This window comes from Trachymyrmex septentrionalis, unplaced genomic scaffold, assembly GCF_001594115.1.
Source record: "Trachymyrmex septentrionalis isolate Tsep2-gDNA-1 unplaced genomic scaffold, Tsep1.0 scaffold109, whole genome shotgun sequence".
In the NCBI taxonomy this organism is placed as follows: domain Eukaryota; kingdom Metazoa; phylum Arthropoda; class Insecta; order Hymenoptera; family Formicidae; genus Trachymyrmex; species Trachymyrmex septentrionalis.
In genome coordinates, this window is record NW_017304217.1 from 862,415 (window position 1) to 877,635 (window position 15,221).

Consider the following 15,221-nt stretch of genomic DNA (forward strand, 5'->3'; position numbering starts at 1 on the left):
ATATATATATATATATATATATATATATATATATATATATGTATTTAGTAGTATAGTAAGGCGGGTTCTAACTCAGGTCCTCTGAGGGGAACGCGGGGGGATACTCGTAGGCTCAAGCGGAGGAAGGCGCGGTAGAGGGGGAAGGCGCGGGAAGTCCCAGCGGCATCGCTGTAATAGGACCCAGGTCGGTTGATTACATAAACAATGCATTTCTTATGTTTTTCATCCGCCGCCGCCGCCGCCGCCGCTGCTGCGGGCCCCACGTCCACTCCAAAAAATATCTAGATAACTAGGGTTCGCACGTTAGAGAAAGATAGAGCATGCACGACGCTTTACATGACACAATTATCTGGCATGTGCCAGATTAATAACGTGACTGATATTATAACGTAGTATGCTTTGTAGGCGATAGAGCGCGTGATATGAATGAAGAAAGGATAGAAGAAATGAATCCTCTTTTTTATGACGCAATTTTTTTCAATACGGTTTTTTATTAGAGCGTCGAGGTATAGGATGGATGGATGGATGGAGACTAAAAAATAAAGTACGAGGGTGGTCCCAGAAGTACCCGACCTAACAAAGAAAACACAAAAAATTTGGGAAAAAATATCTTTATTTCTCAATATATATATAGTCTCCTTTTAGCTCGATACACTTTTCCTAGCGATGTTCAATAGCTTCGATGGCCTGTTTATAGTAAAAACTGTTGAACTCCTCAAAATACCCATTAATCGCAGACTCCACCTCTTCATTGTTGGTAAATCTTCTACCACCGAGCCATTTTTTCAAGTTTGGAAAGAGAAAATAATCCGAGGGGGCTAAATCTGGCGAATAGGGTGCGTGGGGAAGCAATTTGAACTTTAACTCAACATCCTCTCGACGCTGCTTTTGTTCGATTGTGAGCAAGCGCGTCACTCACCTTGCGCATAGCTTTCTCATCTCCAAATTTTTAGCCAATATGCGATGTACTTTTTGAAATGTTTACCATGTCTGCTAGCTCGCGCACTTTCAATCGACGGTCACCCAATACCATTTTGTGGATTTTCTTCACCATTTCTGGAATGGCCACCTCACTTGGTCGACCACTGCGATGTTCGTCTTCGCAGCTCGTACGGCCTCGTTTAAACTCTGCCACCCAATATTTTACTGTTGTAAACGAAGGAGCAGACTCCTCCAGAGTAGAATCCAGCTCGGCTTTGATATTGGTTGGGCTAAGACCTTTCAAATGAAAGTATTGTATCACATAACGATGACCAATTTTTTCCATCTTTGCAAATTCACCGAGATCGTCCACTATTGATGGCTGCCAAACAAATACTGAACAACGTAGAGTCTTCAAACTTCATAGTTAAGCTTTAGAAAGTTGGTGCTTTCCCCTACAGTGATTTTTTTTATACAACAACCGCCATCTGTACGTCAGGTCCGGGTACTTCTGGGATCAGGATCCTCGTACATATTTAAAATGATGTGGATAAAAATTTTTTATTCGCCTCTTATTACATCATGTTTTTTTCATACGTATTAAAAACTGAAGCTAATAGCTCGCAATCAACGAGTTGACGTCCATTGAAGAAGTCGCTGTCGCGTATGGCGTTCTCAGACGTATTGGAGAATGGCGTATACTTTGCATCAACCATATCGACGAGTCGGGCTAATCGTTCGAACATTACATCGATACACCCGTCAAAGTCAAACATACGGCGTAGCGTCGTTTCGGTCATCGTAATGCGTACGGACGAAGAATCGAGACGTGCGAGCGTAGCATCATTCAGCGTACAAACTCTGACGATTAGCGGTCCAACACTTATAAAATTGTCCTTGTATTCGTTTCGAAGCATTTTGTAAATATTCCATCGCTGCTCGTAGAGACTCTTCCAGGTTTCGAGAGACAGTGACAGTTCGTGTCCGCGATGATCTCCCAGGACAATCTCCACGTAACACGGTGGGCCAACGTTGATTCCAATTTTCAAAAATTTATAGCCCGTATTCGTCAGATCGCAACGTTTGCTCAGTAAACGCAACGCACGATGCTGCGGACTGCATACATAATGTTAAAAAACATTTCTTTTGTGTATAGAATGTTGAAACTTACATGTTATATTCATTCTTCACGTCGTACGATGCGCTGCTCTCTTTGGCGAAGTACATTTTTTTTAACCGTTCGTACAAGCGGGTATCGTAAAACTGATTATATCCGCGTAAATTGTGGCGTATATGGTAACACTTCTGGAATCGAAGAGGGGAGACAGGCCCTCCCCACTTTTTCCAAGAATTTCGAACGTGTCGCGACATGTTTTATCACGTCTTTCTACATATTTTTTGTCACAAGCTTATACATACATTCATACATTTATACATTTATGCATACATACATACATACATTTATACATTTATGCATACATACATACATACATTTATACATTTATGCATACATACATACATACATACATACATTTATACGTACATTCATACATACATTTATATATACGTTTATACATGTACCAGGTGTACAAGTATGAAATGCGGATTTAAAAAAAAATACGTTAAATTCGAAAGAATGATAAAAAAAACTTTATTCAAAGTATGCTCCATTGCTAGTTACACATTTTTCCCATCTTTCGGACAATTTGTGGATACTACGCCAGTAAAAATCTTCCCCCTTTGCCGCGAACCATTCATCGAGCCATTTTTTCACATCTTCGTACGAACCAAAGCGCTGCTCAGCAAGTGCGTGACCCATCGATGCAAACAAGTGGTAATCGGAAGGAGCCAAGTCTGGTGAGTAAGCCGCATGGGGTAGAACTTCCCAGCTGAGTGCTTCCAACGTGTCGCGAACCGGTTTTGCCGTATGTGATGGAGCATTGTCATGAAGAAAAATGACTTTGTGTTGTCTCTTTTGGTATTCTGGTCTTTTTTCAAGCAGCGAACGGTTCAAATCGATCAATTGTTGTTGGTAGCGTCCAGCATTAACCGTTTCACCAGGTTTTAACAGCTCATAATAGACCACACCCTTCTGATCCCACCAAACACAGAGCATCGTCTTTCTGCCAAAGCGATTCGGTTTTGCAGTCGATGTAGATGGTGCGCCTGGGTCTACCCATGATTTTTTGCGCTTGGGATTCTCAAAATAAATCCACTTTTCATCCCCACTAACGATACGATGCAAAAACGACTTCCTTTTGTATCGTGCAAGCAAAATTTCACATGTGTTTTTGCGCCTCTCCATCTGCCTGCCGTCCAACTCATGCGGTACCCATCTTCCGGTCTTCTGAATCTTTCCCATCTCTCGTAGGCGATTGGAAACAGCTTGTTGACTAACGCTCAATTGCTCTGCGAGTTGTTCTTGTGTTTGTAAATCATTTTCGTCCAACAATGCTTGCAATTCAACATCTTCGTACCTTTTTGGCGGTTTTCCGTGTTCCTTGTCTGCAACATTGAAGTCAGTTTTAAAACGCCGAAACCATCGTTCACACGTATCTTGCGATGAAGCACGTTCACCATAAGCTTCTCGAAGTAATCGGTATGATTCAGCAGCAGATTTCTTCAAATGAAAACAAAAAATTAATGCTGTCCGCGAATGCTCTTTGTTTGGTATAAATTTCGACATATCGAACACAGCAACACAACACTATGCAAACACTTTTTCAATTTATTCACTCGTGCGCGTCTGATACTTGTTGATGGCACTTCAAAATGGCATAACAGTCAAATCTTTATATCACACACTGCATTGATGCACCATCTATTTTCTCAAATCCGCATTTCATACTTATACACCTGATATTATAAAGGAAGGGAAAAAAGAAATATGTAATAAATACGTTAACATATTTTTATTTAAAAAATTCTTTTGCAACCACCAATTATATATTTTTAATACATTTTGTAACGCACAATTTCTTAACATGTTGTCCACATCGCATAGTATTAGTAACATCCAGATTAGTTAAAGATTCGATGTCTTCGTAAACTGCATCCAAGGTATCGATGTACATGCGTTCTCGCTCATCGTCCAGAAGCAAGTTCCACAGCCACGTTCGTTTCTCGTGTCCCTTAACGTACACGATAACATCATCTTCAAATACAGCTGTCGTGATCAGACGTTTCGTCTCTTTGTACGGAACCATCCCGTCCTCCCATCGCATCCATCGTGATAAGCACTCAACCAGGAAGCGCAAGACCTGTCGGATCTTGTCAAAAATTTCCATGCTACGGGACTCGTAAAAATATAATACATGAGAACGGTCCCCTGTTTCAGCACCGCCACTTCCTTTACGATAAATTTCTTGTTAACGATGAATCCTTGCAGATTCACGAACGTTGGCATAGACATGTTGTCGAGAATACTGCGATCGATTGCGGCGTATCGTAGATTTTATATCGTGTTGGAGATAAACTTAGGTGATTTTGCGCACAATATTGGTTAACGGATTATACTGAACCACACGATTGTGTATGATGAGACAATAGGTTGTTGTATTTGCGGGCACGTTCTCCTTACATTCAAAGTCTAATCGCACGTCCACGATACCACTCTTGACCGATTCGTTCTGTCGAGAGCAATCGATGATCACGAACGGGCCATTACGTAAAAAAAGTAAAGGTGAGACTTGGCTCGAGATACTCGTATCCATAGTAGCCCTTGCAGAAACGCGCGTAAAAGTCGTACAGAATCGCACATCTGTTTTTATCAAAATCTAGATTCAAATCATCGTACGGATAACATTCCGTATTCAGGTAGAGTTTAGCATTGGTTAATTTGCAGTGGTCGAATCGACTTGCATCCTCAGACATGATATTTTTTCGACCTGTTTGCATAGCGAAAATGACGTAGCGCGGCTTCTCGAGCTGACTAGCCGTCTTGATGGCCCACGAATGCTTGGTTGTGCTCTGCAAGAGCGGAAACTCGTACAGATCCCAAGAGCGAAAAGCCATGCTCAGATATCGTCCGCTCTCCAAAGCGCGCAGCATCGACAGCTTATTTATCTCGCTCAATAACACGTGCGGCATTCGCCACTGTACTTTGAATAATTCGAGCGTCGGCTCTGTCGTCGAATCTCCCGTCAGGCAATTGTTGTCGTTGCGCGCTCGTATTAAAATCAATTCGTGACGAGCGTTGATCACCACACGTCTGTAATCTTCGCAAAATCCCAGCAGTACGTAGAGCGGAACACAGAAATTAAAGTATCCGGCCGCAGTAGTCTGCGCATCCCAGCCGGCATTCCGCAGAATCACGCTTCTGTCGGATGACACTGTTACATAGTTTTTGATCGTGCTAGTTATGCCCACGTTTCTGTTACGATCAATCTCCACACCGTTGAGTTCATATCGAATCTCATCGAATATAAACGCAACGCAATTATTTCCCAATGACACGCTAGCACCCTGGACCACTTTGTTCTTCGTCAGTTTTCCCTCGACGTATAGAAAGCTTTCGTACGGCAATGTGTATAGATCCTGTTGCTGTATGGGTATTCTTATCTCGTCGCTGTACCCGAACGTTGTGTTGGCGAACGGGTTGTACGTGTGAGTCTCAATCTTGACGATGCGATCGTCGAAGACCGGCTCGCTTTTAATGTTTAGGATATCAGTCATCTCAAATGTTGCGCACCGCGAATCCCAAAGACTTTAAAAATGTAACGTTCGACGCGCTGAGCTTCTTCTTCTTTCTAATGCAGTCGGATGAGCGAGTGTTATCGAGCTGTGACGTCGTTGGCCTTGTAAAGAATACGTTATCTCTCTGCGTGCGCTCCGTTCCGTTCAACACGAGCATCTCACGCTCACGTTATCACTGCAGACGTCGTACGTGCAATCTAACGGTGATCTCTTCTCCGCGAAAATCGAGCAATCGTCCGTTCTGGTCGACGACGCGTATCGTTAGATTTGTAATGCTCTGTGCGATGATCGGTAGGTAAATGATCTGCGCCGGCCTTTCCGATATCTTATATCCTGGCGGCACGCTCGGTGAAAATTCGTGTATCGTGTGCGCGCTTTTGCCGTTGCTGTACGCACCCGTAGTCACGTTGCACTCTACGCGAATAACGTTTACGTTCATTATGTTGATCGACATGTTCGATTCGTGCCATCTTCGCGGTCGCAGTATACGCTTCGACGAGAATCCCAGCAGCGATCCAATGCTGTTGGGCTTGTTAAAGTTTATTTTGTACGCACATCTAATCTCGCATCTCATCGTGTTCTAGTTTGCGCGAAGCGTAATCGGGTATTCTCCACCCTCACCGTTATTATCATCGGCGTCATTGTTCTTATTGTCACCGCGCACAACGTCAGCGGTTTCAAGCGCGTCGTGGTGAGGACGTTTCCGTAAAATCGCGCGTTTCAGAAATTCATTTATGTCTCGTACTTCGTACGAACCTTCGAGAATTGTAATTTCCGCATCTTTGGCAAAATAAAATTTGTTGTTCGATTTATTCACGTTCGGTATCGTGTGATAAGTCTCAAAAATCGCCAGACCGAGCTCGTAATCGCCGTCACTCAAATCTATGGCGGGAAAGTAGTTTGCCGCGAGGACGGTGCTCTTTCCGCTCAGCGTAAGCGTCAGCGACATGACGGTGTTCGACTAATACTGAGATTTCACAGCATCTCGCCAAGCTTTTTAAATTCACTCGCGTCTACCGTTTGTAGAAACCGCAGGCACATCTGTCCGCAGAAGCTCTGATTGTACATCTGATAGAACGTACGATTGTACTCTATCGTCGTAGCACCGTTCCCGAAATATCGCACCAATTCCTTGGGAGGTCGAAGATTACTGAAACTGTCAAAGTACGACGCGGTTGTTCCTCTTCGCGTACGCTATCCAGTGAATACCAGGTTCCGTCGCATCGTCCAGATTCACGATACCGCTTTCGTTTCGACGCACACCGCTCGTCGGTAACGCGTTACGCATGAAAACGCCTCTAAAGTATGGTATGCGCATACGTCTCGCGAGCTCGTTTAATTGCACATTGGTAGTTGCGCCAGACGGCATTTTTATCGTCTCTTTGGCGTTTTTTTTTTCTTTTCAGCTGCATCCTGTCCATGTTTGTACGGGCCGAGATACAGTCCGCGGCCCTGTTCCATCGCGCGATTGTGTCGTTGCAGCTCTTCGACGTCACGCTTTATTGTCGTTTACCGCTTTCGCCACGCTGGCCGGTCCAGCGATCAAGGATCCGAGCGCGCCCAACATTGGCAGAAACGGTAACGCACCACCTCGTTTCACCGTTGGAAGTATCCGCTTTTTCGTCGTTTTTTTCTTCGTTGTCGTCGTCTTCTTCTTCGGTTTCATGCCCATGCCGATCTTGATCTTGGCTTTCATCGCTGCCCAGACGGCAGCAGCGGCGGCTCTCTCGCCCAGAGCCGAATCACTCGCGGTAATGCGTTTCCGCGCCTTCTCGGCTAGTATATTGTCTGCCGCGTGTCTATCGGTGAGATCGTTGCTGTGCGAATACGCAATGTCGTGTTCCTGACACGCCGCGCCCAGCGGATTTATGCCCGCGTCAACTCTGGCTAATCGCTTCGCGTCGAGTGCCTGGGCCTCAAAACTGATAGCCCGGAATATATAGTATAACTCGAAAGGAAGCGCGTTTACCGCTTGATTCAACAGACTACCGCCCGACGCTGACATTCGTTACAGTCCTTTATCTTAGGTGCGGAACCGTCGATGTGCGTTCGCTGTCACGGTTGATTGTAGTGCTCGTCGCACCGACGATAGGTTCGAACCTCCGAATCTGCCTTCACGTGTTCCGGAAGCTGGTCCCAGACGTGTTCGATGTAATCGCCGTACACGCGTAAGAGTACGGCCTTTGGTATATATTGTAACTGCTCGGCGCTCAAGTTTCGAATATCGGAAGGATGACTCAGCGCGAGATACATTTTGCTACTGCGCGATTCACGGGATTCGCACGTCTTTAAATACTCGTTCGAGAGCACACGTCTTTAAATAGTCGTTCGAGAGCACACATCCTGTAGTGTGAGCATGAAATTCGTGCTGCAACCACTGACGATACGCGTCATGAATTGTGACGCGAAATCGCGAATGGGAGGTAGCGCGGAGAAGCGCAAGCACGGCGAAATGCTGTCGAGTACTATACGCGCAATCATTTGCTGCCCGTCGAATTGCGGAAAACCAATGTTCTCATAAGCTTACTCGAGAGTCCGAACGATGTACGTTTCGAGAACGTGTACGTCTATTCGAAATCGTTGCAAGTCAAAGTATCGATATCTCGAAAATTTGTTTACATCTATCGACGAAATCGGCTACTTTACGTTTTCCAACAACAGCGACGTCGTTCCACCGAGTGAGGCGCGCCCAAATTCTATTTTTATCTTTGATGACGTGGCATGCGACAAGCAGGATGCAGTGAGAGAATACTTTTCGATGGGTCGCCACGCGAACGTTGACTGCTTCTATTTCTGTCAGACGTACGCGAGGATACCTAAACATCTGATACGCGACAACGCGAACCTTTTGATCCTATTCAAACAAAACGGTAGCAATTTGAAACACGTTTACAACGATCATGTAAATACCGACATGTCGTACGAATTTTGCGCGTTGTGCCACGCCTGTTGGCAACAAAAATATGGATTCGTAGTGATAGACAAAGACAGTGCACTCACAAATGGACGATACAGAAAAGGATTTAACGAGTTTGCGATACCGTAACGCGACCAGTCGTTGTCGATACTTAGTCACAGACGAACATGGCAGATGTGCGTGAAAAAATCGCGAGAGCGATCGAGAAAACGAGCGAGTCGATCCGCAAAAAACATAGCGCTCTGAAGACCGATAGAATCGAGGAGGACATCGCGTTGAACAAACGTTTTAAGCCTCTTATCGAACCGCTGCGACTTTTCGTCGACAGCCCCGATGTGCGCGCGACAAAGAGAGAGTCGCGCGACGAAGATGCAGCGTCTGCCCATAAACGCGAGAGAAAGGAGGAAGAGGAACAAGAGGAGAGAGAAGAAGCGAGCGAGACGTTCGAGCGTTCCATGACTCTGCATAAATCCAATGATCGATCGCACGATGATGTACAACCAATAATCTCCACTCCGCGTGCCAAAATCGTACCAACGATAGAGTCATTGGAGAACGTTTTCGAAACGACGGAAGATTCGCTAGCGACGAAGGTTCAAAATCAGCAAACGTCTGAAGATCGAGAGGCGTTACGAGCTGGTTTGGGCCCGTTGGGTCAAAAGTACGTCGAGGCCGTCCTGAGGGGAGCGCGAGATAAAGAGAGCGGTATAGATCGCGTGTACGGCGTTTACCTACACAAGGATGGGCTGATGTTTGGCAATAAACGTTTCGACGTGGATGACGCGGACAACATAATTATCGACGGCGTTCGATACGCCGGTACACCAGGTCTTTACGAGTTGATTTTCAAGAGAATTCCCGACGGATGCCCTCTACACGGAAGACGATATGCACTAGTACAAGAGCATGCTGTTGGTGATGAACGCGCACAAACACAAGTACCATTCACAGGGTCGATTATTGAGCAACAGAGGATACAAGTACAAACACGTAATCGCGTCGTTGATATCGGTCACACCCAAGAAACAGAAGAAATCTGGAAAGGGATTACCTCACGCAATGACATTGAACAACAACGCGATTACGTGCACTGGGATGATCCCAACGAGCTGGTGGATCGTCTATGATTGCTCGATGCTTCGCACCGAGCAGGCAACAACGCTCACGGCAACGAGATGCTGTCGATCATCGAGGAACTTCGCGAAGCCGGTCTTATTATAAATTAAATCGCGTATTCATAAAACGAGTCAGTCGAGTGACACCAGCGAGAAAATACATTAATTTCTTGTATTACACGTCGAATCATGAAAAAGAAATCCGATGAAAAGAGAGAAAAAATTAGCTCCGAGAAACGTCGGCTCGTCGAGGAATTGCACGCTCCAGCGAGAAGAAATTTTCCGCGAAGGCGTGTCATAGTCCGGGGGTACGATGTGCTGTGGCAGGCTGATATCGTTGAGATGCGCCCGTACTCGAGTTTCAACAGAGGCCATCACTACATACTCACCATCATCAATGTGTTGAGCGTGGGCCGTTCCGCTCAAGAGCAAGGATGGAAGCGAGACGGCTAACACTATCGCTGAGATCGTTCGAGAGAGCGAAAGATGTCCGAAAAATTTACAAACGGATATGGGGTAAGAATTTTACAATGCAGATGTACAGAATATCTTGAAAAAACACAACGTTAATCACTATTCCACGTATTCGACGTTGAAAGCGTGGTCGAGCGGTTCAATCGCACGCTCAAAAACGATATGTGGAAGATGTTTACACTCAACGGCAATTACAAGTGGGTCGATGAGCTGCCGCGTCTGGTGTCAGATTACAACGCGCGCAAGCATCGCACCATCGGCATACGACCCGCTGACGTAACTTCTGCGATCGCCGAAAAACTCTTGGGCACAGTGTACAGTGCGATAAAGATAGCGGATCCTGCAAAATTCAAAGTAGGTGATTCGGTACGCGTGAGCAAGTATAAGACGATTTTTGAGAAAGGTTACACACCAAATTGGACCACCGAAGTGTTTACGATCGTTAAGGTGCAGCGTACCAATCCCGTAACTTATCTACTCGAGGACTATCGTGGAAAATCCGTCGCTGGAGCGTTCTACAAGCACGAGTTGCATCGCGCTACTCATCCGGACGTGTATCTCGTGGAGAAAGTGTTGTGCAGGAAGGGCGACAAAGTGTACGTCAAGTGGCTGGGATTCGATGGATCGCACAATTCATGGATATACAAAAACAATGTTATTTGATAAATTTTTAATTGATATATTTTGTATACATATAACAATATAAGAATATAAACGTGTAAAATATTTTTTTTATTATCCTTTCCATTTTTAGAGTATACAGATATAAAATACGTATATAAATGTACGATACATGAAATGAAAAATAACAGTAATACATAATAAATATACTACATAAAACATAATAGTAATACTTATATAAAACGTAAAAACATAATGCGTAAATTATAATGATAATAGTATATAATAGTAACAGATATATAGATTGTACGAGAATATTTAAAAAATGTAAAAAGACATACACAAAGTACAAATTAAGATAATACATAAAGCATAATAATAGTAATACATATACGCTGTATGAAAATATATAAAATGTAAAAACATAATAGTAATATAAATGTTGATATGTACATATATTACAAAGGTATCCGCCAATGTCCCCGGTAACGTCTCCATCGAATTCGGTACGACGTATCGTTTGTCATCGTATGGACTCAGAGCGATTTTCGATTCGGATATCGTGTATACCTCGTGCAGTTTAGATCATATACACGATTGACGACGAGTCATTTCGATCTCTTCGTTCAAACATCGAGTGTAATCGTCGAACGTTATCGTTTGCGCTACGACGTTACTCTTTACGCCTTTCACCTTTTTAGTGTCCTTCTTGCCGTCCACCCACACAGCGTACATCTTCGCTCTGAGACCAACGAATTCGGTCATTATTGCACCACTATTATCGACAGGCATACCGTACGCGTTGTCCGTTGGATAATCGCTCGTGTCAAATTTAGCGATATCGCATTTCATAGTCTCATAAACGTCCTCGCACTCGATGCGGTATATAAGGCTGTCTATATCGGTGTACATTATTTTACATTTGTCACGAAACAATGGTAACATATACTTGTGGTGAAATTCGTACAAGCAGACTTTCGATATGTCGAGTATACACATACCCACGTAAATCGGTTTGTCGAACTTCACCTCGAGTTTGCGCAGTTCGACGGCTATTAAATTTTCCGCAAAGAAGCTACGGCTGTGGAAATTAGGTTTTGCAATCATTGCCTCCGCACTGTACCGTCCATCCCACTTTGTTAATAATTTTACATCAACGTGATTGCGCATATTCTCCATAGTTTTACCGAATACCGCGTTGTTCATTAATTTATATAAATTTTTTTCGAAATCGTTTTTCGCGCGTGTTCTGAAATTTGTATTAAGTTCAATGTAATCGCGAAGCCATGGAGATTGCGCGAATTGTAGCACCCGATGGATCTTTGTTATGCGAAGACCGTGACGAATACATTGCTGCAGATTGCGGTAGTGAATGACGTAACGCTGTTTATCGTACAGCGTCGCTAAAAGTTTATGTTCGCGCTTGCCGGGCAGCTTATCTACACGGTCGTGTATATGCTGCGGATACTCGAGATCGACTTCGAGAATGTAACCGGTGGGCGAATCCAGAGCGATCGCGCTCGCGTCAAAGTTCGCAGCGTCTTCGATCCATTGAAATTTGGCGTATGGCAATGGTTGACACATATCCCACCCGTATAAATTGTTAACGTCGTAGTACATCAAGTACGACGACGGTTCCGACGGGTCGTACGAATGCATGTACTTGTTATTAGCCTGTGCGTATCTGCCTGAACATTGACTGAGACCACCGCGTATGCCGTGCTCGATGAACATGATCATGTGATGGATAGTTGCTTGTCCAATCAAGTGTGGCGCCCGGCGGATAACTGATATGCAAGCTACAGACGATTAGTTATCGGCATCTTTGTATTTAATGTTCTGTTTGTCGCTACGCGCGTTTATTGTATTCATGCCATGACAACCGTTCTGTTTTTTGTCTAAAAAAACAAAACTTGTTATCCGCACAATCTTTGTCGTCAAGTCCGTTTTGACTGAATAAGACTTCTTACAATCTTTCTCTAAAAACTCTTTTATTCCCAACAAATGGTTATGAGCCCAGGACGTTTAGAAATATAAAAGAAAAGAGCATAAGAAGAGACACTCAGAAAACTAGAGAAGCAATATTGAAAGATGAGTCATACGGACAATAGAAGTGATAACGTAGTCGAGAAGCTGTCCGACAGAAATTACCGGACATGGAAAACTGAAATAAAGTGGCTTCTAAAAGGTAGGGGACTACTAAGTTATGCACTCGGTGAAATCACACTAAGTGATACAGCTACTGCGGCCGATAAAAAATTGCATCAATCAAATAACGACAAGGCATTAGCGACTATAGGCTTGAGCTTAGAAATAGATACACATAGAGGATTGCAAAAGTGCACACGAAGCATGGCAAACGCTTGAACAAATTCACGAGCCCAAATCAAGAGTAAGGATTATGCAATTGAAAAAGGCTTTCTATCATCTACAAATGAAAGGCGATGAGCACATGTCTGCATATACTGCCAGAGCGAAGGTTGCCGCCACCAACCTCAGAGATGCAAACGCCGAAGTAAAAGATGAAGACCTTGCATATGCGATACTAACTGGACTTCCAGACGATTACGAGAATTTAAATATGGCTCTAGCGAGTTTGCCAGACGACAGATTTACGTCGGCGGAAATAACAAGAGTTTTATTAGCTGAATACGACAGACGTCAATCCAGATTCGACGTTAAAACAGATTCGTCAAAAGAGGCGTTGGTGATGAACAAAAGAAACGAAGAAAAAAAGACAACAGGTAACGAGAAATATAAGTCACTCACTTGTTTTAATTGCAGGAAAATTGGTCACATTGCAAGAGATTGCCGATTAAAGAAGAACGGATTTCATAAGAAACCTGGTGTCAAACAAGAAAAGAAATATGATGCACTTCTCATGTCTTTGTATAATGTCGACATCAAAGATACATGGATTTTGGATAGTGGAAGTACACATCACGTGTGTAAACAACGAGAGTGGTTCACCAATTTTAAAAGGGTAGATTCAGAGATAATTAATACCGCTGCGGATCCAAATAAACAGAATGGAGCGACGCTACGAGCAAAAGGTATGGGCGATATATTTCTAAAAACGACCGTTGCAAATGTAGAAAGAAATATAGTCCTGCGAGATGTTTATTATGTTCCTAATATAAGAAAGAATTTAATGTCAGTCTCACAAATGGAGCGAAAAGGGAAAGAGTTACTAATACGGAACGGTAAAGTAAAAATTAGAAATGTCGCTACCAAACGAGTAGTATGCGAAGCATATAGGCGAAGTGATTTATATGTATTAGATGTCGAGTTGGACCCTGAAGCACCACGAGAGCTTACGAAGGAATCTTGTGCATTAGAAATTGATCTGTGGCATCATAGGTTCTGTCACGTCGGCAATAGCACAATAAAGAAATTAGCGGAAGCAAATCGTGTTATCGGTTTGGACGACACGAAGATGGACAGACACACATGTGAAGCATGCTGCATAGGAAAGGCAACGAAGACCGCATGCGCTACCTTAAAATCAAGACAATCGAGAGAAGTATGTGAACTAATCCATTCGGATTTGTGTGGTCCTATGCCCGTGAAATCAATAGGCGGTAGCAGGTATTTTATAACATTCACGGATGATTTCTCGCGAAATGTTACGGTCATGTGTATAAGTTCCAAACAAGAAGTTAAAAGCTGTGTAAAAAACTACATTGCTAGAATAGAACGTGAAAAAGACAGAAAAGTGAAGAGATTCCGAACAGATAATGGATTAGAATTCTGCAACAAAGAATTATCAGAATTTTTCAGATCTGCAGGCATTAAACATGAAAAATCAAATGTAGAAACGCCTCAGATGAACGGGGTAGCTGAGAGGATAAACAGGACCCTATTGGATCTGACGAGATCAATGCTCAAATCAGCACATCTACCTCCAAAGTTTTGGGCCGAAGCAGTTACTACAGCAGCATATATCAAAAACAGAGTATGTCACTCAACAATTAGTGATCAAATCCCATTCACCGTGTGGACCGATAAGATTCCAAGCGTACGTCACTTAAAGGTTACTTATGGCTGTCTTGCCTATGCAAGATTACCAGACCAAAGGCGAAAGAAACTGGACGATAAAGCAGCAGAATGTATATTCGTCGGCTACGCCACGCAAACAAGAGGATATCGACTATGGTGTCCACAGAAGGGAGATGTCATCGTAACAAAGCATGTTAAGTTTGCTGAAGATAAAATAGGATACGAGTGGATCTATAAAGAAGTACCACAGAAATTTAAATATAATGAAGTTTGGCCAAACGATGAAGACGACTCGACAACAGAAGAAATGGAGCCTGCACAAAAGCAAATAAGTTATAAGAAGAAAAGTCCACCAAAATCGCAGAAAAGAACAGATGCAGAATTGGGAGATTTTTCAGAAAGAGAGATGGCAGAAGAACGAGAATCGACGGAAACTCCGAGGAGGGGCAGACCCAAAAAGAAAACTCGTAATCCTTACG

General features: G+C 43.6%; 1 protein-coding gene across 1 annotated transcript; it reads right to left on the minus strand.

The window, feature by feature from the left end:
- Positions 1 to 4,584: 4,584 nt before the first annotated feature.
- Positions 4,585 to 5,595, minus strand: LOC108748176. Its single transcript, XM_018486205.1, has one exon. It carries the CDS (start codon positions 5,593 to 5,595, stop codon positions 4,585 to 4,587), a length of 1,011 nt encoding a protein of 336 aa, XP_018341707.1.
- Between the last annotated feature and the right edge of the window lie 9,626 nt (positions 5,596 to 15,221).

What these genes read in the sequence shown, in the direction of transcription:
- LOC108748176 (XM_018486205.1), bottom strand. Translation starts at nt 5,595, where the DNA reads ATGACTGATATCCTAAACATTAAAAGCGAGCCGGTCTTCGACGATCGC.